The sequence below is a fragment of the Syngnathus leptorhynchus genome, chromosome 21 (assembly GCF_054491065.1).
Source record: "Syngnathus leptorhynchus isolate UIUO chromosome 21, UIUO_Slep, whole genome shotgun sequence".
NCBI classification, from domain to species: Eukaryota; Metazoa; Chordata; class Actinopteri; order Syngnathiformes; family Syngnathidae; genus Syngnathus; species Syngnathus leptorhynchus.
Genome location: NC_141215.1, coordinates 2217350 through 2242338, shown reverse-complemented (window position 1 = coordinate 2242338; position 24989 = coordinate 2217350). Strand labels below are relative to the sequence as shown.

General features: G+C 44.1%; 1 protein-coding gene across 1 annotated transcript; it reads left to right on the top strand.

The window, feature by feature from the left end:
- Positions 1-1153: 1153 nt before the first annotated feature.
- col7a1l (collagen type VII alpha 1-like) lies at positions 1154-24961 on the top strand. The gene is made up of 100 exons (XM_085902878.1): positions 1154-1341; positions 1412-1571; positions 2867-2960; positions 3785-3958; positions 4048-4205; positions 4263-4395; positions 4469-4585; positions 4663-4818; positions 5001-5117; positions 5186-5332; positions 5410-5529; positions 5588-5746; positions 5836-5949; positions 6031-6180; positions 6266-6403; positions 6829-6975; positions 7060-7179; positions 7287-7433; positions 7510-7713; positions 7779-7918; positions 8012-8135; positions 8204-8347; positions 8417-8721; positions 8791-8808; positions 8882-8905; positions 8991-9056; positions 9196-9276; positions 9352-9378; positions 9443-9487; positions 9552-9626; positions 9700-9786; positions 9855-9881; positions 9950-10003; positions 10074-10145; positions 10206-10265; positions 10426-10461; positions 10522-10566; positions 10710-10745; positions 10863-10907; positions 11424-11495; positions 11587-11619; positions 11863-11934; positions 12009-12068; positions 12146-12181; positions 12244-12315; positions 12448-12483; positions 12563-12607; positions 12687-12758; positions 12869-12904; positions 13115-13141; positions 13294-13329; positions 13417-13470; positions 13557-13595; positions 13672-13725; positions 13802-13834; positions 14244-14309; positions 14402-14446; positions 14526-14561; positions 14652-14678; positions 14744-14815; positions 14875-14937; positions 15017-15034; positions 15098-15133; positions 15209-15247; positions 15320-15355; positions 15440-15559; positions 15627-15701; positions 15776-15895; positions 15956-16048; positions 16114-16158; positions 16243-16302; positions 16721-16771; positions 17388-17429; positions 17511-17792; positions 17883-17918; positions 18598-18624; positions 18695-18754; positions 19056-19181; positions 19247-19318; positions 19509-19544; positions 19610-19669; positions 19751-19795; positions 19868-19903; positions 19987-20022; positions 20110-20166; positions 20240-20311; positions 20372-20443; positions 20509-20544; positions 20619-20699; positions 20786-20893; positions 20958-21020; positions 21288-21350; positions 21438-21554; positions 21826-21903; positions 21980-22033; positions 22099-22147; positions 22474-22602; positions 22985-23041; positions 23281-23478; positions 23549-24961. The coding sequence occupies exons 1-100, from the start codon at positions 1154-1156 to the stop codon at positions 23563-23565; spliced, it is 8142 nt and encodes a 2713-aa protein (XP_085759004.1). The 3' UTR covers positions 23566-24961.
- Positions 24962-24989: the final 28 nt, after the last annotated feature.

Genomic DNA, 24989 nt, shown 5'->3' with positions numbered 1-24989 from the left:
CTTATATGTCATATATGTCAATCATTTCTTTGCAAACTAAACTTTTTTTTTATTCAATGCAAAGATAATCAGTCAACTTCAGGAATTGGATAACATTTTCTGTTGAGAAGCCAAGATTTCAATTATTTGGACGATTTTCAATTCAAGATAACCAAATGATTAATTGATGAACCAAAAGATTTTATTTTTTATTCATTTTTAAAATGATAAATGATTGGTTAATTTGATGCTCGATTAATTATCGATTACTCGATTAATCGCGACAGCGATTCATTCTACATTCTTAACGGCATAGGCTTACTCAAATGTTTCTAATTCGTATTTATCTAAAAAACATAAAAATCTTGAGGCGATTTATGTACAAACACACATTCTCTTGGCCTTCAGACGATAATCCAAAATGCCATTCACCAATGAAACAATGTCTTATTTATCTCTTCTACTTATTCCACTTAGATTGCACATCTCATTCCAGAATACAGATTTGTATGCGAGCGCCGTTTTTAAAGGCGCCTGTTAGCTCAGGCCGGCGTAAGGAGGCAGGCCGACTACAGCCTATGTTTACCTTAATATTCTAAGCGTTCCTCATTGCTGCGCTAAAGTTTTATTGCCAGAGTGCTCGGAATGTCGATGCTCTTTTTGGGCCGACTCGTGTGTCATTAAGCATTCGTGGGAGTTTGCAGAGCTTGCTGCAGATGTGAGCAGGCAACCGTGATGAGGCAAGGCTGCCATCTACTGACAGCACGAGTAGGAAGTTGTTGGCGTATTCAGCAGATTTACCTTTTTGTATTAATCCTTAAAACGCCTCGGGACATTTTGTGATAATCAGTTTAAAGGCATTTTGTCATTCTCATCATACTTTTATAATATTTTTTAAATATAAAATAAGTGTTAAGTCATAAAGCATAAAACAAAATTTCATTTGTTTGTAGCAAATCATGTCATATTAAAAACCAACGGAAAGAGGATTTTTGATGACATCAAGTAATAAACTACTTAGTCAATATGTCAATTTGGAAAATTTGCATTTTCCTCAATTCAAAATGTCAGTTTCAAACCTGCTGTTTTTGGGAAGGTGACTTTTTCTTTTTTTTTTTTTTAGGCATAAGGGAGAATAGCTGTGGTTGGTCATTCCTTGCTAATTACAAAATCTATGGTAGCCTGCAGGACGGTGGTGCAGGCAGACATCGTTTTCTTGGTGGATGAGTCGTGGACCGTTGAAGCCGCTAGCTTCTCCGCGATGAAAGACTTCATCTCGGCAATGCTCGCCTCCTTCAACGACAGCCACGTAGAAGCCAAGGGCATCCGTTTTGGAGTCATTGTCTTCGGGACTGGCCCCAAGTAAAAAAAAAAAAAAAAGTCAACACACATCGGTTTTGTGTAGTTTCTCATTTTCCCGTTTGGCTTCCAGGACCTTAATTTCCTTGACGGACTATCACTCCTTGGAAGAGGTACTCGGGGCTGTCAGAATGCTTCCCTATGAGGGCGGATTCAGGAATATTGGCGCCGCCCTCTGGTTTCTCGTAAACCAGGTTTTCCACGCCGCCATCCGTCGTGACCCTGCACCCAAGGTACTTCAATCATTCATTCATTGCCAACCCAATACAACGTAATGTTTGAAGTCTATTCCCGTCAATTGCAGTGAATGAGTTGAGCAATAGAAGTCCATTTTTTTTAAGTCTGCAAAAATCATTCCTGATAAAAGAAGCTTATGATTGGCCTGTTGTCCAATAGGGCGGAAGAAAAACTAACATATAAAAAAAAAAGAAACAGCGTATTAAAGTCTGAGCCGCCTGCTCCAGACGGCAACTAAACTTGTCAAGTGATAAAATGTGAAGTATTTTCCTTCTCTATCAGCGGTGGGGAGACTCGGAGTAACGCTGCCGGTTAGCATTCCCATCAGCCCGCTATCTTCGGAGTGTGCGTGTGAATAATTTTGCACTTGACGTGGGAAGGCAGCGGGGAGAGGATTAGGCTGATATATTGAATTTGTACTGGCGGGGCGCATGCGAGCAGCAGCTACAATCTCATTGAGTCAGTCTTCTTCTTCTGCTTTCTTGAACTTCCCATGAACTTTGCTTAATTTTTATGAAGAGCAAATTGCTAGTCTCAGTCGCATCCTGCTTGTTCTTTTTTTTGTTTGATTTATTCAATTATGAATTCAATTATAAACTAAGCCATGAAACAAATCTGTAGGGAGCTTTAACGAGTCTGATGTTTTTAAATGAGTCCCCCCCCCCTTCACCAGAACATCGGTGTATTAATTATTAAGCTCTGTAACTGTGCGAATGTTTAAACTGTGGAATGGATTCGAACAGCAAAGCAAACATTGTTGCTAAATCTTGATGGAACTTTTATTTTCTTTATCTAATTGTGTATTTCTGGAAAATGCAACAAGGGAAGAAATGAGCCGCCGTTCAGCCAATTTCTCTGGTTTGACTTGCGTGCAAAAATTTCAAATGAGCGCTGTCTCTGGGGCAATGAAATCAAATCAAGCAGCAATGTGTCCAAAAGTAGACAACTCGTTAAAAAGCTTCAAACTCTCCCAGTTTTATTGGCAATTTAAACATCAATGAGAATTTGACATTTTGTATCATCTGAAGTAACACATCGCTTGGCATTAGTCTGTTTAGCGAAATGCTAACAAAGAATGCAAGCTGCCAAAGATGAGCTAGCAAAAAGCTTCAGTGTCACAATGTCAAGTGACGGAATTGAACAGTGTGGCAACTATGACAATACTCACAGGCATAGATTTTATTATCCTCTGCGAAGAGCGACTAACATTACTGATGACTATGTAAATCCAAACGTCTGCATTATACTCCAACAAATTCAACTTTTTCCCCCACCTCTGCTTTCTCCTTAGGTGGCCATTTTGATCACAAATGGACCCTCGTACGACGATTTTTTCGACGCGGCCAAAGCAGTGGCCGACAACGGCATTTCGCTCTACGCTGTCGGTGAGTCCGCATTATGAATTCCTTCAACATCGTCCCCCCCCCCCCCGATCTTATCCGGACGGCCCCTGTCTCACCCGCTGTTAGAAATTCATGTCCTCTGCAGTTGCGATGCATTGGATTTCTCTCCGGAATCTTTTGCGAGATTCATATTTCAGAGTGGACTCACACAGATAGTATATGCGATTCATATACAGTACATTTGCACCCGTCACAATATTAGGTACACCATGGCAAAAATGAAGAGCACCTCCATCCCCCCAAGTCCACTTACACTACTTCCCTCACACACATTGCGCATACATCTTGCTCCCTTTGCCGCGAGAGCTGCAATAATTACCGCTCATTAACCAATCGCTCTCTTAATTGCGCCCATTATTCACCGGACGATTCAGCTACACCTCTGACACAGAGTAGCGCTCGTCTTATTCATCAACGCCGCAGGGAAGCAAACCTGCAGGTGCTTACTTGTCAACAATCATAAAAAAAAAAAAAAAAAATTAAAAAAAAAAAGACAAACGTGTGGCATACAGATTGCAAATGTAACACACATGTAGCTTCATGAGTCAGCGCTTCAGGGCAAATTGGTTAAAGCCTCATCATGCCAGAATCAATTGAAAGACTTCTTTGAACATCCATGTGCATAATTCATCTAAATACCAATTGAAAGCATATGCCCGAGTCAGCTTAGTCAAAAAATGTGCTGCTTCGTTGTTATTTATTTGATGACCAAATGCGGATGTGCAGACAACATTGAAGTAATGCCACAGCTCCTCCTAGTGGACAAAACTAAAAAGTGATAAATTGATCAATATGCTTATGTTCAGGCGTGGGAAACGCTAAGGAGGGCGAGTTGAGGAGGATGGTGTCGAAGCCGTACGAGGAGCACCTGTTGATGAGTGTTGACTTCCCCATGCTGGAGCCCGTCCTCCCCAAATTATCCCGCCGGGTTTGTTTCACCGCCTCTGAGCCGCAACTACCAGTCAAATGGCCCCAACCCGGTAAGGGAATCTCACCACTGAAGTGACGATTTTCATTTTTCCCTTTTTTGAATCTATTTAACTGTTTTTTTTTTTTTATCCAATCAAAGAGCTCATTTTGGGTCCCAGAGATCTTCGGGTTAGCCAGCTGGCCTTCAGCTCCCTCAGATTGACGTGGACAGCGGCCACGGGGGACGTCACGGGCTATCGGCTGGTGGTCGTCCCTCTCGGCTCCGGAGGACAACCCGTCGACGCGCAGCAGCAACAGGTAAGGGGAGGTGTGAAAGGTCTGATCCAGATGTTTATTCTGGAACTCTGCTCCCAGGAGATTGATCTTAAAGCAGACGTGACAACAGTTATGGTGACAGAGCTCAGCCCGATGACATCATACTCTCTGACTGTCTACGCCTGGTATACCAGTCTCGTCGGCGGGTATGCAACCATTATTGCCCAGACCAGTAAGTGCAATGTGCAAAATCAAACAAACCAAATGTTGGTTCTACTCCATGAGCCACAAGTCTTCTCTTCCAGCGCCATTACCTCAAGTGTTAAACTTCCGAGTTATCGAAGAGAGTCTTTTCTCGTTACGTCTGGGCTGGACGCCTCCTCTCAAGAAGCTCAACGGATTCAGGATTCTCATCCCGAGATGTACGAAGAGATTGTGACAAATTATTGCCACTTTTTATTTCGAGTCAGTTTTACGTTGTCCGCTTTCTCAAATGCAGCCGATCGACCGGGATATGCGTATGAGCAGCTGCTCCCGGGAGACGCCTCCTCGCACGTGATTGACAGCCTGGAGGAGGACAAAAAGTACACGATCAGTATCTTCGCGGTTTACCCGCAGGGGCTGAGTGAACCGGTTTCCATCGTGGGAAAAACACGTAACTATTATTACATCTGCGTTTGATGACAATGATTGACACTTGTTAATAAAAAAAAAAAAAAAAAAAAAAAAAATGGCCAAAAAGTATCAAGTAATCTAAACCACAACTTTCTTGTCATACTACAATGTATCCACAAGAGGACGGTGTTGTTCCATGTCAGATGTGTTTGTGTGTTATAGAGAAACTGGTAGCAATTCAAGAACTTCTGGTCCAGAATGCAACCACTGACACTGTCCAGGCAAAGTGGACATCAGTTAAAGGCGCTACGGGATATCGTCTCACATGGGCGTCGTCTGGTAATGCCGCGACTGGCTCACAACGATTCAAATATTTCATCTTCCACTTATTTGTGCTGCGCTTCCAGACGGCCACATAGAGAGCATCAACCTGAGGAACACCTTTGACTTCTACATGATCCAGGGCCTCCACGCGGGCGCCGAGTACACCATCACAGTGAACCCTATCTTCGGAGACATCGAAGGACCCGTCACATCCGCCAAAGTCAAGACATGTAACTAACTACCGCACGACTAGAAAGAGTCCCAGGAGTGATGGAGTATATGATGTTATCGATTTCCCCCTCGTCAGTGGAAAACAGTGTGGTGCAGACCTTGAAGGTGTCAGCTGTGAGCACCAGCAGTGCTGTCATCTCGTGGAACAGCGTGTCAGGAGCCACCGGGTATCGACTGGCCTGGGGACCCACTATAGGTGTGTTGAATGATATCATCCCAGCAGGAGCTTCCTTTCATATATCGTTGTTTCTCAGAGTTTGCGGGTCGGGACCGTCCCAGGCAGTTAGCTCTGAATGGCACCACCACTGAGTACCAGCTGAAGAATGTAGCCCATGACACAGAGTACGCCCTGACTCTTTACGTTCTCTTTGGATCGGTGGTCGGGCCTGGCTTCACCGCTACCTTCAGAACATGTCAGTACCTGAATTTCCCTTAACGCATTCACTACCATTGGCGACTATAGACGTCAAACTGATACATGTTTCTTCTCATTGGTTCTCAGCTCCTCTCGGTTACGTGTCCAGCTTTGAGGTCACCGCCTACACCAGCACCACCATAGAAGTCCAGTGGAGCCCAATAGTGGGCGCTACTGAGTACAAACTCTCCTGGAACACTGGTAAATGTTTTTGTCCATGGCGTGCACATTCACCCTCACATGCCTGATTTTTGTCACACATTTTCACATCTATGTTTGCAGATGATGGCACCCCCCAGTCACGCTACTTGGACCACAGCGTTGTCTTCTATCGCATTGATGACCTGAGCCCACAAACCACCTACACAATCACAGTCCATGCGATATACGGCAACACGGAGGGACCAGAAATTTCCTTAACGCAAGTCACAGGTAGCAAACAATTGGATGTTCCTCATATTTGCTCTGGAGATTTAGGAAAATATAACTTGCCTTGATTGCATGTTTAAATCTTCAGCAGCTGCCTTGGACTCGGGATCGCCCCAGCTGGTGAAGGAGGTCAAAGTGGTGGACACCGGTGTTAACTCTGTCACGCTTTCCTGGAAACAATCACCCGGTGCAACAGGCTACAAAGTTTCCTGGGTCCAATTCATGGGTGAGATTCTTTATAGGTTCTGCTCAGAATTGCTGTGGTATTACTGTGACTCGTTTGCAACATCATGTGGCCATATAGTTAGTGTTCTAGAGTGACTCTGATCCGATTTGGCAGGCAGTACCGTTTCTGTTAGCCTTGGTTTCTCTAATTTCACCTGGTGTTCCACAGGGTTCAATTTTGGCGCCCATGCTGTTTTCATTATATTTTTGTAAAATTAGACAATCATTTTAAATTGGACGCCAAACTGGTGCTATTGCTCGCCTCGTAACTGGAGCTCGTAGGAGCGAGCATAAAACACCAGTTCTGGATTTCTTTTTTTTTTTTTTTTTTTTTTTTCTTTGCCTTTTGATTTATTGCTTTATAAATAAATTCTGTTGCGTATCTAAAAGCCACTTTATTACTAGTTTTACTACATCCTTCACCAGGGGGAGAAGAAAAGTCCCATATGGTACCAGCTGGTGTTACAACCTTCACTATAAAGAACCTACAAGAGGGCTCAGCCTACAAGATCCAAGTGTCCTCCATGGCGGGCAGCCAGGAGGGAAGCTCTGTGCTAGTCACAGCACGGACATGTGAGTTGGTCTAGTCAAGTACTTTGAACATGGAGACCAGGAGGAATATACCCTTTGACCTTTCTCTCTTGAACTGGACTTTAGTGGACCTTCCAAAAGTGACCGGCTTCACGGCATTGAACACCACAGACAGCAGCACTGTTCTGAGCTGGAATCCAGTGGCGGGTGTCTCCAGGTATCTTCTAAACTGGAGACACATTTCAGGTCTGAACCAATAACGTAGCTGATATGAATAGCATGACGTCTTATTACAACGAGTGGATTAAAATTGCAGTGTAAACACTCAAGTGAAATCATGTGTTTTGTTTCAGTGTTTGAGACTAAAAATGAGACACTGGGTTCGAGTTTCACCTCCTTCAAAGTCGGTGATCTCCTCTATCGCAGAACCTACATTTTCTCCATACGGCCTTTGTATGGGCATGTTGAGGGACCAATCAGTACCGTTTACCAGAGGATTGGTAGGGAAGACTCACAAGATTCATCCACCTTTTGTTTTACGTGATGCTTCTAATATTTTGCTTCTGCTCATCTCAGTGGGACAGCGTCCTCCGACGTCCCAGCCAGCAACAGTAGCCTCTTATGTCACAGCCAACACCACAACCCCTCAGACAGCCACTAGCAGCACCAAGAATCCTTTTAGGTTGCCGATTACTACCGATAAAACTTCAATTCATCCAACAATGACTCCTCCTCTGTTGACAACACCAAGCGCAGTGACTCCCGCACAATCAAAACCAGGTATTTCATTTTTTTTCTCGTTGGGGTGCGATAGTTGCTGACTCAGCCATTTGTTTTTCGTCCAGATTGCAGCCGCAGCAAAGTGGACATCGTGTTCCTGGTGGATGAATCGTCCAGCATTGGCGCCAACAACTTTGACAAGATGAAGGACTTCATATTCCGGGTGGTCACCTACTTCCCGGTCATCGGCCCTGAAGGCGCACAAGTTGGTGTCCGCTAAATGAAGCGCGCGTCATCCAGCCCGACAGCTGGGAATTGCAGACATAATGAAGTTGAAATTCTCTCTTCTCACTTTCAGATAGCCGTGGTTCGTTTTAGCGATGAGCCTCGGATTGAATTCCGACTTAACGATCACAAAGACCGGGGCTCTGTGCTTAAGGGACTCATGGCGTTACGCTATGGAGGAGGAAACACCAAGACAGGTTTGTGCTGCCAACCAAACACCAGAAAAAATCTCATTTCTTCAACTTGTGTGCCTTTCTTAACACAGGAAAGGGAATCAGTTATGTCTTGCAAGAAATGTTTCAAGAGTCTCTGGGCATGAGGCAGGATGTTGCCCATGTCCTGGTGCTGATAACAGACGGCAGGGCCCATGACGACGTGGAGTCTCCCTCCAGGATCGCGCGTGCTCTGGGTCAGTCAAAAAGTCCGCTTACAAGCTTAGTTCTCCCTCAATTTCTAATCTTTGTTACGTTTTGAGTAGGCGTCAGCATTCTGGCGGTAGGGGTCACCAATGCCGACCTGCGGGAGTTGAGTAAAATCGCCGCCCCCGGCCGATACAAGAACGTCTTCTACTCGCCGACCTTCGATGACTTTCCCTCCGTGGAGAGAGAATTTGTTGAGAGCGTCTGCAGCGAGGAGCTCCTCTCTGAGTTCAAGCCGGAGGTAAAAGGTGAAAGCTCCATTTTTATGACAAACTATCACTTCATGACTCCCTCTTCATGTCAGCTGGACACACCCACTGATGACCCAAAGCAGCCTCAGGCCCCCATCTGCCAATGTGTCAAGGTAGATTGATCAGGTACAATTTATTTGAATTTTAAATGCATTCAAATTGTTCTTCTCTGTTTTCCCCAGGGCCAGAAAGGAGAACGGGTGAGTTTAATTAAGCCAACATTGTGTGTATAGACAAAAAATATGTGTAGTAACATCCTCAATGGATTTTTAGGGAGATGGTATGGGAGGAGGTTTGGTGAGTTTCACTCCAATATTTCTTACATTACAAATCTTTTTTATTTTATTTCTGACATTACCTGCCGTGTTTGTTGTTTTTGTAGCGATTCAGGCAAACTCCAGGACAGTTTGATCCTTTTTCCTCTACCAAGGGAGAGAAGGGTGAAAAGGTAAGATGCACACACGCACTGACAAATTTCATTTGGATTGTTTTACTGAGCGCAAGTCAGTTAAATGTGTTGCAGCGTCATGTTGTTGTTTTTACTTTTATTATATTTTCGCCTGGGTCGTATTGCTTTATTTTGACAGGGACCTCCTGGAACAGATGGCGTTCCTGGGCTGCCTGGACGCCCAGGAAGAACTGGACCCCCGGGTTCCGCCGGCCAACGGGTAAGTTAATTAAGGGAACAAATTCATTGTGTTTGTTGTTTTAACACGTGTAATGTATCTTTTCTTCTTTTTCAGGGCACACCAGGTGTACCAGGCGATATGGTAAAACTTAAAACACTAGAAACATGCGCTTAAATAAATTATGACTATTCTTGCCTTTCAACAGGGTCCTCATGGTCTCCCTGGTACCAAAGGACAGAGAGGAGAGAGAGTAAGTTTTGGGATATTTGAATGTATATGTGGAGCAATCATGTGCGTTTTGTTTCTCTTCACAGGGAGAGCCGGGTTATGTGATAGCAGCCCCAGATGCAAACTTCATCCCCGGACAAAAAGGAGAACCAGGATCCTCAGTAAGTGTACCTCTGATGAATTTTAGGGGATTTTTTTCAGGAACAGGTTTTGATGTAAAATAAATGGTGATAGGGTGCCCAGGGACCTCCTGGTATTCCCGGAGTCATCGGAGTCCCGGGTATGCCTGGTCCAGCAGGACCGCCAGGAATATCTATCAAGGTAAGAAAAGCATCAGAGTTAAACTTTTACATGTACAGCCACTTATTTAATGTACTTTTTTTTTGAAGGGGGATCCTGGAGAGCCAGGAGAAAAGGTACACAACAATCCTGCGACTCCTTTTGATTGGACTTTAAATGATGTCATTGTATGTTCACTTGAAAGGGTTTACGTGGGAAGCCGGGCACAAAGGGCGACACAGGAGAAGCTGGAAGTAATGTAAGTGCGGTTAAATCAGCATTAAAATACACGTTACAAAAACTTTTTTCTCCTTGCCACCACCGTCAAGGGTGTCGCAGGGTTGCCCGGTCCAATGGGCATCAACGGCACACCGGGCTTACCGGGTCCGAAAGGAGACAAGGCAAGTGTTGCTCTCAAAATGCCGGTGGTGTCTATTTTCTCTAAATGTGAACTTTTGCAGGGTGAATGCCAATATAGCCTGCAAGGTTCTCAGGGGGCCCACGGAGAGCCGGGAGAGAAGGTATTGTGCACAAAATATCCTTTTTACGCCATCTCCTGAGCACATTGGAGTAGCATAGTAGCCATCTTTGTTGTCCTTTCTTCATTGATGTTATACTTGTAAATGTATTTGTCTTACTGCCGTCCTTTTACCAAATTTCATTCATGTTTATTTTTTGCAGGGAAATGCGGGTGTAGCGGGACCAGTCGGCCCCAAGGTATTCAATTCGTGATTTTACTTCCTTTTATTTCATTTCATTTGAGATGTATATGTCCAGGGTGAACTTGGAGAACAAGGCATCCAAGGAGCCATTGGACCTCGGGTGCGTATTATGCCACGCCCATTCCTATTTTACCTAGAATGCTACTTAACGCTCACAAGATAAACACGCTAACTGCTGCTTAATGATTTTTGAGTAATTGGCCATGAAATAATGAATCACTGGTAGTTTTATTGTGTCCGCAGGGGAAAAAGGGATTCAAAGGGGAGCAAGGGGACAAAGTGAGTCCACATCCAAACGCACTCCCGATCAATTTTATCATGGGAATGACTCATCAGCTCGACTAAAATATGGCGTCTGAAAGTGAGTCTCGAATGAAGAAATGCATTTCTTTTTAGGGTGAAAGAGGCGAGAGGGGACCGAGTGGACCAGAAGGACCAACAGTGAGTGTGATTAGTGATGATGACAAAATGATACTTCAGATTTGACTGAATAGGCCGAGACATTATGCTTCAAATTGGACTGGAAAATATAGACAGACATTGTCATTGCATCTCTTAAATTAGCCTCGATGAGAGGTCCGTGATTACACAAGAGACAAATCATCAAAGCTTCAATGATTATCTTTCACACATTTTGTCCCGCGTCAATGATTTTAATTTGAGGCGGCCCCCTCACCTCACATCCCCTCCTGGTGAGATTGTCACCGCGATGCTGTCACCCCCATTTGCTTTAATGCCCTTTTTGTTGATCGAAAAAGTCGACAAGATAAGCGCTAAATGCGTCAGACAATTATTTCCATGGGGGGGTCAAAGACATCAAAGCGGTTCTTCAAATTTAAATGTATTCTTTGCTGGCCTGTCACGTAGAGCATATTTTCAGGGGGGGGGGGGGGGAGCAGTGCCCCCACGAATTCCCCTCTCGCTCCGTCAGTGTTGAATGCATACTATTGCTCCCAGGGACCGACGGGACCGATCGGTCTTAAGGGGGACGAAGGCCCAAGAGGAGCCCCTGGAGACACTTCCAATGGTGTAAGACCACGTTATGTAATTTTTTATTTTTTTTTACTAATTATGGAATCAAATTTCAGCACTGAATATTCTCATGTTGGTGTCATAACAGATTATTGGTCCGACTGGCAAAAAGGGCGTCCGGGTGAGTACTTCATGCTGTTTATGAAGACAAATCTACCACATATGGAAGGGGTAGTGCTTATCATTTTGGAACCCGTTTCCATGGTGTGTTCTCCTCTGGGCCTGCCAATCAAACGCAATTAAGACCTTCTCTCATTAGATTTGTACACTTGGACTGAATGACTCAGTGAGCGCAACCACTTCAGAGACGCTACTCTACTTTTCAAAAGTCTCCGACTCATGTGTCACATTTCCCGTCCTACAGGGAGACATCGGTCCAATTGGTCCCGCGGGCCCTCTGGGACCAAAAGGGGAACCCGGAGACAAAGGAGAAAAGGTTGGATTGTTAAAAAGTATGAAATGTGAAAAATGGGAATGTGTAGCTCTAGTTTAAATAATGTGTACTTGCAGGGTAGTCCAGGTTTTGGGATTCCAGGACAAGGGGGACCAAAGGGAGAAAATGGGGAACGGGTGAGTCCCTGACATCCGCCATTTGTTGCTCCATCTTTTTTTCTTTTTTTTTTTTTTAATATAGCTCTCATTCACAGGGAAATGTTGGTTTATCTGGAAAACCAGGAGCAAAGGTAATAATAAAAAAAAGGCAAACTGTGTATCAAAATCATAAAAATGTAAAATAATAAAACAGGGACAGGACGGCTCCAAAGGGGATCTGGGCCCACCTGGAAATCCTGGAGAAGCAGGATTAAGAGGTAAAGATGTAAGTAAATCACATGAGGTTGTCACAGACATGAAACAAGTTGATCGCATTTATTAACAGCTTAATTTTTTTTTCTCTGTTCCGTGTATAATTACTAGAATGACATTTTTCAAAATGTTTTTGTATGTGTAGGGGGAATCTGGAATTAAAGGAGAACAAGGGATGAAGGTGCTGTACTAATCCAATTTTTTATTTTATTTTTTTAAATTAAATTATTAAATTATTAAACTCATTTGATCTTTTAAAGGGTGAGCAAGGACCACAAGGAGCATCCGGCGACCCAGGAATAAAGGTATTTGATCTTTTGCGGTTCTACAAAAATATAAATTATCAAGTCACCTATTGTTTCTGTTTCATTAATTTTCCATCAGGGCCCACAAGGGCTAGCAGGGCAACCGGGAACGCGAGGAGAGAAAGGAGATATTGGAAACGCTGGCCAGCCGGTGAGATCTCCTCACAATTAAAATAATAAAACATTTCTCGGTGTAATTGTCACTTGTCAATGCTAATGTTTCATGATTACCTGTAATGAAATTTCTTTGTCTTCCTCTAGGGGCGTGACGGCGAAAAAGGCGACAAAGGCGAGCCGGTGCGTACGTGCGCTCCGATCTGCCGCTTTACTTTGTCATCGCGATTGCAGTTTCGATATCTTTGTTTTGGCTTTTATTGTGTTCATCATGCTTCGGCGCACATTCTATTTCCTGCAAATTTTTCACATGATGTCCTATCGATGTGATTTTTAATAGTTTGGGTTTTTTTTCTCTGTGTGCGCGCACGCATGTCTGCTGTCGTCACAAAGGGAAAACCTGGACCTCCCGGAACGCAAGTAAACAAACCTTTTATAGTCGCGTGTGACAGCTTCTCATCAGTCTGGTCATGTTTAACAGGCCCGTTTGTCGCAGCCGCGCTCGTAAAATCGAGACAATAAGGCGGCAAACAAGAAATAAATGCTCTCTTTTTGGGGGGTTTTCTTCACAGACGCTACGAGACAATATCTTCGCCCGGGTGATCAAGGTGTCTTTATCGATATCATATTTGTTTAATTCTCCCAAGGCAATTTCATCTACCTCTCTAAAAAACGTCTTATCCCGTTTCCGTCAGGGTGAGGCCGGCGAGCCGGGCTCAAGAGGCGAAACCGGCCCACCTGGACCAAGAGTGAGCGTCCCAGTTCTCATGGGAGTCATTGAAAGTTTGTGTGAGAATAAGTACCTTTGAATTTCATATCTTCTGCTTGTTCGCAGGGTCCTGAGGGTAAACCTGGACTTCCGGGATCCTCTTTGGTTGGTGTCCAAATTTCTTAAAACATCTATATTGTCACAATTGTCGACACTCATGCGTATACGTGACGATTTGCAGGGTGGTTCCGGAAAGGACGGTCTTAATGGTACACACGGAAAACCAGGCGAAAAGGTTACATAAATATTTTATTTTCCCGTACGTCTACTTTTATAACCGCTTAACATAAGGTTGTTGTTTTTTTTTGCAGGGGGAGCAGGGACTAAAAGGGGAGCCTGGCTCAGTAAGTGTCCGGGTGGTTCTCAGAATGTATGGTCCAACGGGATGATCACATGATCCACTTTCAAAGTCTATATTTTCTACTCTTTAGACCCGATCACCAAATATCACTGCTTGGAATACTGCTGACATAATTTGACTGACATTTGTGGCTGTTGTGTGGGTATTTATTTGGAGTGGTGTAAAATAGCCATCGAGACCAATTCCTGTTCGTGACATGCTTAAGAACACTTTACAATAGTTTCAGTTCGTTTCCTTGTCAATCCACAAGGTGCCAGCGACTATTTACAACTGTTTAGTTTTTTTCTCATGTAAAACTTGTGAACCATACTTTCTGAGAACCACCCATTAAAAAAAGCAATGAACAAAACATTTTAAAAAATCACAATTTAATTGCTTGCTGTTTTGCGTAGAGGGGCGAGCGAGGCGAACAGGGTCGGATTGGAATTGCCGGAATGCCAGGATTACCAGGAACTCCGGTGAAGCTATTATAAGAATCATCAATTATTCTTCGAATATCATTTATCCACATGAGTTGTTCATTGACTCTTCTCTTTTGTTTACTTTCCAGGGACGAGCCGGCATTGACGGCAAGCGAGGACTCTCGGGGAATGATGTGAGGAGGATTTTGACAGAAGAACTCTGGCTTGTTTTGCTCGTGTGATTTCAAATTTAGCATGCATTTCTTTTTGCAGGGAGAGAGAGGACAAAAAGGGGAAGAAGGCAAAAAGGTCCCCACAAGTATCACTGACAGAACAACAAAATAAGTTTCAGGGATTTTTTTTTTGGGCGTGGCATTTTACACTTTTCTCTCATTCCAGGGGGAGAAAGGAGACACGGGGGCAAATGTGAGTGGTTCTACGTTGAAATAAAACAGCCAAAGGAACAAAACCTAAGTCTTGTTGAATTACAGGGCAAAGATGGCGGTAAAGGAGAACCGGGATCTCCAGGTTTGCCCGGTAAACAGGTCCTCGTGACCGCAGAGGTAAGAAAATGATCCCCTGGCGTTTTTTGCATTGAATTCAATTGACAATCCATTCACAGGGCGCCACCATCGACGAAATCCGTCAAGCCTTTCCCATCCCCATGGGTCCTCCGGGAGTTACTGTAAGTGTCTCGCGTTGCTGTGTGCCACTAACTGCCCAAACCAATATCGCCTTCCTCTTTGTCTCTTTTGTGTGTTCAGGGTTCGCCGGGAATGAAGGTAGCACGCAGTTTGATTTTAAACTGTAAATACAGTTTCTGATTTTCTAGTTTGGCTTTGCAGGGAGATAAAGGAGACGCAGGCATGAGAGGAGAAAAGGTGCAGTCACGGCCAAGTGAAAGTTGAAATACAAGTACAGTATGTTAGTCATTGACAGTATGTTTTTTTCAATAGGGTCATGCCGGCGCCTCTGGGAAATCACTGGAAATGAAGGTTGTGTTTCTGCTCAAGTGTCTGAAGTGGAAAAAGTACCTCAGTGGCATGATTTGCTCTTTTCTTCTCCAGGACATTGAAGCCATGTTTGAAACGTACGGCATCAAGGTGGGTCGGCGGTTTCTACCTGCAGATTCTTCTCGGGTCTTTCTTGTTCTCTATGGAGCTCCATTGTGTTTGCTTTTGTCCCAGCTGCCTGTGCTGAAGGTTTTGATCGACAAGCTGCTGCAGAACGGCATAGAGGAGCTGCTTCACAAGATAACCGAGCGGAAGGAAGATACGCAAACTTCTAACGTCATCACGGAATACACCGTACGTGGTGTGAATTTACGGATTATGAGAGAAGGCCTCTTAAAATCTGCTTCCATTGTTTCGGCAGAGCTCTGTAAAGATTGACTCATTGGCGCAAGTGGATAGCGTTGAGGAATTTGAGTTGGACCAACCTACGCAGCCTGTGAGTGACACTCCAGCAAACTACCACGAAATGTACAAAACAGTTCTTCTTTTTTTTTTTCTCCCCACCTTAAGGACTCCTGGAACGAAACTACAGAGGGTCCAACGTTATGGACGCCGCACATGAATGGAACATCTTCAACCGAGACAAATCAGATTCAAGTCGAGTCTACTTTAAATGAAACTTCAAATCAGGTTAGTTATTCAGTTACCAAGTTGGTGTCCTCATATTTATGCATTCATGTGTTCTGGCAGACACCTTCCGTCGTCCAGGCGGCTCCGCTCGCCCGAGCGCACACGGGAAAGAAAAGCGCAGGACACAAGAGACAGAATAGAGAACGAGGGAAGGTAAATAACATGCAGTGATATGTGGAGAAACATCTTAAAAATCGCTCTTCCCGCCTCCTAACCAGGGCAAAGGAAATAAAGGACGACGTTCCAGGCCGACGCGGCCCCCGGTAAATGAGACGGAGCGTGCTCATGTCACACTCGTACTGCCTTTGACTCGCTAACATATCATCAACACTCTCATCTCCTACCAGACGAGCGAGCAGTCGGAGGAGGAGCTTCACCTCACCCGCCGTGAGCTCGAGCAGGACGAGGTAGGCGGCGGCCTCGTTTGAAACTCAAAGTGATGTCGGATGACGTACGGGCGTGCGCTTTCTCGTTAACGGGCCTGTCAGACGCCCTTTTAATCACAACATCATCTCTGGGAAGGAGACGTTTAATTGCACACCTACTTCCGATAATATTAATTAGCGGCCCATGCAGTCGTCCTCGCTGCCCACATCGTTCAATTAACTTTTAGGTGATATTTCAATTAACTTTTAGGCATCAGCGGCGTTCATGTTTTTTGGCGCGATCTTCTCGGAAGTCACAGCAGATTAGTTTTGTTCTATCGCATCATCCGACGCATAAAAACAAGCATATTTATCCAACACCGGATGAAAAGGTTAGTGACTGTTGAGCTAAACATTATGACCTGTGTGAACTTTTTTTTATTTTTTTTGCCGGAAACAGGATGAGCCGTCGCTGCCATCTCCTCCCATCACCACGCAGGAGTCAGACAAGGTGGATTCCTCATTGGCTTAACAAACACACACACACACACACACACACACACGCAACTTGCATGCACATCAACGGCATGTCTCGAAATGCAAAGCTTGAAAATTTTCACCAGTAGCAACAATCCCCGTCGTTTTAAAGCATGAAAGCATCAGCATGATTTTAAAGCTTGGCTGAATGGGAAGAAGCACACTTTTGTCATACGACAATAGTAACTACTTTTTTTTTTTTTTTATCTTTTAAACAGGATGTCTCTTAATTACAGAATACGACCATAAAGTTGTAATGCTTCTTAAGGGAACACAACAACAAAGGAAAATGCAAATAAAGTGGAGACGAGCGCCTTGGATGTCACAACCGACAACTTATTATAAGTTATTTATAAAAACTCGTATCACATTAAAACAAGCTGACACTTCTTTATACATATTTTTGGTGTACTTTTTTTATTTATTTAAAATAAAATGTTATGTAAACTACTCCTTGCGTGTCACTGGTGAAAATTTTCAATATAAAAGAAAATATTTAACTTCGTCTCTGTCTTGTTTTTTTTGTTTTTTTCACACACAAAGTCACAATTCTGTATTTGAATATTTTGCTGACAAGCATCACTTGACAGGTGCTGTCAATCAGGGTCAAGAGAAACTGGTCTGACTCAAAGGTAAGCGTCGGAAGCAGCCAGGTGGTGGCGCTAGCATGTACAAAACAAATAGCGCAGAAGTCATTAATGACGACTTTGTAGGCAAGGAACTCGGACAATGGACAAGGAAGCCAGCAACAAGATGAGACCGATCCATTCGCACAAAGTGCAGGGGAAGGGCCCGGCCCGGATGATGAGGATTGGAGTGGCGACTGGGAGACACAGGAGGAAGATGTGGACCGGGAGGAGGAAGAAGAGGAGGGCGAGCTGGAGAGGCAATGGGGGAGGGAGGAGTGGGAGAGGAGGAGGGCTGAGATGGAGAGGACGGGCGGGGAAGAAGGCGGGCAGCCTTACCCGTACCATCCTGACTATTTTTACCTCAAGGTAATGGCCAGCAAACATATTAATCAAGATACTACTGTAAATTCAAAATAAGTCATTTATTGATACATGGACATGTCTTGCATTATAAAGGGACAACCGGGTGAGGATGGAATCCAAGGTCCCAAGGTAAATAAACACGTTTTTAATGTCTAATCATAAAAATGTTGGATTCGCTCATGGATGGCGGTGGTATCGGTACTTGCGTATCGGTGACTACGCAAGAATTGAGGACTCGGTCTGGAAAAAAAGTGGTATGGAACGTCTCTATTTAGCACCATGCATAGGCTCACGTTTACAGCACAATTAGGATCAGATCTGGATTAAATTTAACACAGATTTTTTACAAGACATCAATGTTTCAATTTTTGGCGGCATTCTTTGAAGAATGCATACCAACACTTTCAGTTGGAAACCACATATGTCCAAATATGGTCAATTTGATATGTTTTTAAAAGTCAGAATGTTTTTTTTTTCCGGCCCAAACATGTTCAAATAATTAGCCCTGATATATTTTTCTAACAGTATCACTCATGGAACTTTAAAATAAAGTTTGGGAAGATGCAGACCCAAAAAAAATCGTCCACTTAAACGAAAGCGTGCGGTCGTCGCCCACGCTCTCGGTGTTGCATCAGAGCTGGGGGAGTCCGGCCTTCCTGCTCTTTTGATGCCGACTCGATTAATGAAGCATGCGCATGAATAATTCCCCTTGTTAAGCAACGCCAGCAAATGCATTTCTTTCCCGCCCGCTTTTAACAACGTCAAGGTGCTGTCTGACATTCTTGCGTGTTCTTCTTGATGTTTGCAGGGGAACGTTGGCGAGAAGGGACAAAAGGTACTCTGTATACGCTTGTATGTATGTCATTCATTATTCAAGAAGATTATCATTGAAGTCGTGTGTTCAGGGAGAGCCGGGCAGCGGCCACCGAGGGCCCGAAGGGCAAGCCGGTCCGCCCGGCAACAAGGTGACGCATCTTCTTTCAAAAATAAAATACAATTAATTACAGCACAATCACTTTAACTTTGATTAACTTTGCGTCTGGCTGCTATTTTAATTTCCGCCGATTAAATTTTCTGAGTGACTCAATACTATTGTGTGTGATTTCAACACAGAATTAATTGCAAGGCAATTATTTCAAAGCATTTAACAGCTGGAGTTTTTGTTTACGTTCCAAATGTTTTCACGCTCGTTTGAAGAAAAAGTAATCAAGCTCTGTTTGTTTTGAAAGCAATTAAAATCGGAACAATTCTGACTCATCAACTCAGGGCGAACCAGGAGAGCCGGGGCCACCGGGGGCTCAGGGAATCCAAGGCATCCGCGGGAGCGCAGGCATCCAGGGGTTTACGGGCATCAAAGGACCCCCGGGTGCCCCCGGAGAGCCCGGTCGAGAGGTAAGGCACTAGTTCACTGCTGTACTTTGAAAGTGATGCAATGTTCACTGTGTGCACTGACGCAGGGCGAGCGAGGGAAACGGGGGAAAAATGGAGCGCTGGGAGGCACGGGACCACCTGGAGCACCAGGACCTGATGTAAGCACCCTACCAACGCTGTATTAGCATACCGTGTTCATGTTTTTCGATGTAGTTGGAATTTTGAAACAAATGGGAAGTTTGATGCATTTCACACAAAAAAAAACCCTGAAATGATTTTTTACAGTTTCATGAAAGGTGCGAAAGATTTCCTGTTAAATTCTTATGACATCATTATTTTCCGATACAGGGATCTCCCGGTGTACCTGGAGTAAAAGGAGAAAAGGTGAATATGTTGAAATAAATAAAAGAGGAAATAATGGTAACAATTGAAAAATGTACTCGCCTTAGGGTGAAAGAATTCCAGGAGAGCCAGGACCTTGGGGTTTCACTGGCTTCCCTGGAAAAAGGGTGAGATTTATTTTGTATTGTTTTTTTAACTCGGTAGAATGCTGTCATGATGTACGAAAAATTTCATGGTTTCTATTTCAGGGTGACCAAGGAGCCCCGGGCGTGAAAGGAGGGCCAGGACTTGTCGTGAGGACTTTGTTACATTTGAATTGCTAAATCGCCACTGATGCCAACTTAAGACTCGATTTTATTTTTTAGGGCTCCAGAGGTTTACGTGGTTTCAAAGGTGTCAAGGTAACAGTTCTTTTCTGTAAATGTAAAGTTATCTTTGGCATCATGGTGTTTTTGTTTGTTTGTCTTGTATTTGTAACTGCCAGGGTGAACGTGGGTTGCAGGGCATCAGAGGAGAACGGGTGTGTTTGTTTTTTTCTCAAATTGGGCAGCTATCAATGTTTTTTTATTGATAAATAGCTTGATTATTGATTTATTCTACACCATAGGGGAGTGCGCTTCAAATGCATGGACCTCGTGGCTTGAAAGGCAACAAAGGCGACCCGGTGAGTGGCGTCTACCCCTTGCGGGGTTCCCGAGAACATGCTTGACACATTCTCTCGATTGTGTTTGTTGCAGGGGGAACGAGGCTACCCGGGGTTTGACGGCGATAAAGGCGAGAAGGGCGAGGACGGTCCACCTGGAGTTAAGGTATGAAGGATCTCTAATCTTCCTACAACATAAGATTGGAATCTCCATTTTCTTTTCCAGGGCCTAAAAGGTGATGCAGGCACTAAAGGTGCTTTGGGACGCTTTGGCGTTCGAGGACCGGGTGGTCAGAAGGTTTGTAAACCTGTAATACTGTGATGTCACAAAGTTTTGAAAGTGATTTGAAATTTTGGATGCAGGGAGATCCTGGAGAACCGGGCGACCTCGGAGTCACGGTAAAAATCATCAAACGTATGCTGGATACAAGCCAGATTTGATGTCAGAGGGTTTATGTGATGGCTTCGTTAAGGGTCGCCCCGGAAGTGACGGCGTGAATGGCACCAAAGGAGAAAAAGGAGACCTGGGACTCCAAGGCCAGAAGGGTAATCAGGTACAGGACAACAAATCACGTTTCATCAGACTCTACCGGAATCTTCACAGCTTTGGTGTCCTGTTTGCTTATTTTGCTTGTTCCAGGGGGATGCAGGCGAAACGGGCTCAGCGGGACATAACGGAGCCAAGGGAGAGAAGGGCTTCCGAGGCATCCCAGGACGTTTCGGGAGTCCCGGTCTCAACGGTGAAAAGGTTTGTTGTTGAGTTCGCCAGTCAACGATGCTCTGAGACCAATTTTTGAATTGGTTCTTAACAGGGGGACACAAGCTCACCCGGCACCCACGGCATTCCTGGCCTGAATGGACTCACTGGACGAAAGGTCAAATTGACAAGTTAGCTTAATGCTAACAAACAATGCAGTACTCCATAGATGGGCTAATGGATAGCATCAGTGTTGCCGTGTTATAACATGCAAATATTCTTCATCCTCTGCGAAGAACCAACTTGACTGTCTCTATGCATGTTTATATTATGCTGCCCCCTGCTGGTTGAAGAAGCAGCAGGACAATGTTCAAGTTGAAGCAAAAACATGAGGCACAAAAAGTATCTTTACATTCTATTTCATGATAATATTGTGCTCCATCAGGGCGACAAAGGCAACGCCGGAATCAATGGCGTCGACGGTGACTCGGGAGAAAAAGGGGAGAAGGTTAACAACGCAAATTTGACAAAATGCTAACAAAGAGAAAAAAAAAAAAAAAGGTGAGTCAATACATTTGTGTTTTCTGGCTTGTAGGGCGCGGCCGGTTTCTCAGGATTCCCGGGATTTAAGGGCTCGGTGGGAAGACCGGGAAAGGATGGAAACCCAGGACCACCAGGGGACCCGGGAGCCCGTGGGGACCCTGGACCCAAGGTTTTTTATTATTGCATCGTTAGTGAACACATATATATAAAAAAAAACATCCGATTAACCATAGCTGAAGTAAAGTTTGAGTGTTAAAAGAGGAAGATAAAAGCCGTCCATCCCCTTATCAATTAGCGACTTGCAGCAACAATTAGGAGGCCCGCAGCTCAGAGTGTCAGCACTCTTCTAATAAGGATATCGCCAGGACGGGCTGTAATTGGGCGCGCGTCACGCTGTGCGCAGAGACGTGTTTGATGTGCGTGCGCTTTTTCAAAATCAGGGCGTGAGGGGCCGCAGAGGAAAAGCACAGCCGTGTCAACGAGGGGCGCCCGGGAGTCCCGGACTGAGAGGCCAGACTGTGAGTGTGTATTACAAACTTGTCACAATACAACGCACCAACATGCTTGTGTGTTTTTATTTTATTTTCTTTCTAGGGTGTGCTTGGAATCGGTGGGGTGAAAGGCGAAAAGGGGGAGCCCGGCCTCTCGGTATGCGCACATCGCTCTCATATATTTGTCAAAGATACACGTTGATTATCTTCATCTGTGCAAAGGATCTTGAAGTGAAGAAGCTCGTCACCCAGGAGGTGATGGACAAGTGTGGTAAGTATGTGTGTGTGTGTGTGTGTGTGTAGAGGGCAGGAGCGAGAGCGTGTGTGCAATGGTGTCACTAGTACACGATGAACTCTTCCTTATTTGTGAGTGAGCCAAAAACGTGACCATGTGTTTGTGTGTCTACAAGAGCTCCCGTGGTATCAACGTGGCACCCGTGTGTGTGGGACCATCTGTTGTTCTGTCAGAAAAACACGCGCACACCACGGTGTCATCGTCAACATAAATACACACCTTGGGACTAATGGGGACATCAAATAAATAAATGTCAGAAATGGTATTATGTCAAGGTTGACTTTGTGTGCGTTTGAGTCCAGGCTTAGAGTACAAGTTGATGGTGAAGTCGATAAACCCCGACGGGAGTTCCGCGCCCTCCGTCGCCGACGGAGACTACGGCGACGACACGCAAGAACAAATGAAGGAAGGATTTCTGCCGAACAGCACCGGTGAGCGGGGGGGGGGGGGGACACGACGAGGCACGACGAGGGTCAATGTGACGCAAGAAGTGTCGACACATTTCAGCCTGCTCGTTAGCGATCGCACGGCCCCTCGGAATCCCCCTCGCTCCCTCCCCGACGGCGTAAGATCAATCTCCAGCCCAATTTAGTGCCATCAAAAGACTGCCATAGCCCAACTCAATGACACCTCACAGTTAGAGGATTTTTCAAAATTCTGTTTCTCCAACAACTATCTCACCAAGTGTGTGTAATTCCATGTGTGTCATTTATTAAGTGTACTTTTTCCCCATTGTTTTGTAACAATCACTTGAGGATTCTTGCAAACAATAATAACTGGAGCAAATATCCTCCATTTTTTTTGTTGTTTTAGATGCCTCAGAGACACTCCAGAGGGAAAAAAGAGGACTTTTTGGAACGAGATCCTCTGGTGTGTTTTGCTTTCGTTTTCTTCTACTTCCTGTTTATTATTATTTCCGCCTTGTCATTTATGAGTAATGACTTGTTTTGAAATCAACCCAAAAAACGGAATCCATAAATGTTTGACGGGCCCGTGTGCTAGTTTTTAACTGCGCTGACGTAACAGTTCACCAAAGAGTATTGAGTTGAGATGTTCCTAATATTTTAACTCACATGAAGTAAAAAATTATTATTTTTTTTTTGGTCAAGCAGGGTTCGAGGAGCACTGCCGGGAGCCCATGTTGGAGGGCTCGTGCTCCGACTACGCCCTCTTGTGGTACTTCCACGCCGGGGCGGGCGAGTGCCGGCCCTTCGTGTACGGCGGCTGCGGTGGCAACCGCAACCGTTTCCCCTCATTACACGAGTGCCGCAGTCGCTGCGTAGTGGCAGCGAAACGTGGCCCATCAGGTAAGATGCTGTGAGACAAATTTAAAAATCACAGCTGCTGGCTTTTATGAACGTGTCGGTGTTTTCGCAGACGCCGGCGGTCCCTGAACATGAGCAGGAAGCACCTGTTTGCACTGTATAGGATTTTTATTTATATCGTGCTTAAAAAAAGTTTTTGAAATTTTATTATACTTTGATTTGATTTCATTCTGACTTGTTCAAATACTTTGAATATTTGTTAAATTTGATCAATTTTTATTTTTTAAAACATGCTTTGTTCTGTTTTGTTTTTATTGGTTTTAGGATTTTTTTTTTTTAATACATATTTCTTGGAGTTTTTATAGTAGTTTATTTTTATCTTGCTCTGACCTTCATGTTTTAGATTGAATTGGATTTCATTCATTTTTGAAATTCTATCAATTTTTATTTTTTGACCATGATAGAATATTTCATTTTAGTTCATTTTGATATTGGTTTGACTTTTATGTTTTAATTTCACTCAGATTTTATTCATTTTTGAGCGTGTACGTTTTTATTGTAGTTTCATTTTTTAATGAGTTTTAACATTTGCATTTGTTTCAGCAGTTATTGTTTTTTTAAAACACACATTTTTATTTCATTTGTAGTTTATTTTGTTCATTCTACCCAGCTAATTGTTTTGAGGCTTGTGCATGGTCACGCTAAATCAGTGTCTTTAGAGATATAGAGAAGCGCGAGGCTTCCCTGGTGGAGGTAAAATGACACCTGATGAACGATCATCTTCACTTTTTAAATAAACCCACGTCGTGATGTCACGGGGAGCCCGAACAGAACGGCATAATGTCCCCCGCCATTAAAGTTGAAGAGGCATAAGTCACCCGGTGAGCATGAGGTCACCGCCTCGCCGTGGTTATTAATCCCGCCGCGCTCGTTACATCTTGGCCCCCATGATTGCAGCCTGTAAAAACTTGCTAATGTGTTGAAATCACGTTGAGTCAACTGTTTGCCTTTCGGCTGGAGAAGGCCACGTGGGAATGGAACACACGTCCTTATCTGTACGAGAAAACCTCGTAAAGAAAAAATATCTGTTTGGTAAGTACATTTGACATTTACATTATTGTTGACCACGGATGGCGGCAAATCACAACCTTTGTCTAAGTGAAGCTCCTCAATTCATTTCCCCATAGTTTTTTCCCCACTAAGATGTCTGAGATGGTGACAAAGCACACCTTTTGTCTAAGGGAAGCCCTTCAGTAGTTCTTTGGCATCACTATGCAACAAGATGGCGGCAAAGCACAGCTTTTGTTTGAGTGAAACTCCTCATTTACTTCAACATAGTTCCTAGGCACCAATATGGCAGCAAATCACAAGTTTATTCTTAAGTGAAGCTGCTCAAATCACTTCAACATACAGTAGTTCCTTGAAACCAAGATGACAACAAAGCACCATTTTGGTCCAAGTGTAGCGCCTCCGTTTACTTCAACATAGTTTCTTGGCACCAGGATAATAAAATAAAAAAAGGACTGTGAGATCAAATATTTTGGACTTAAAAT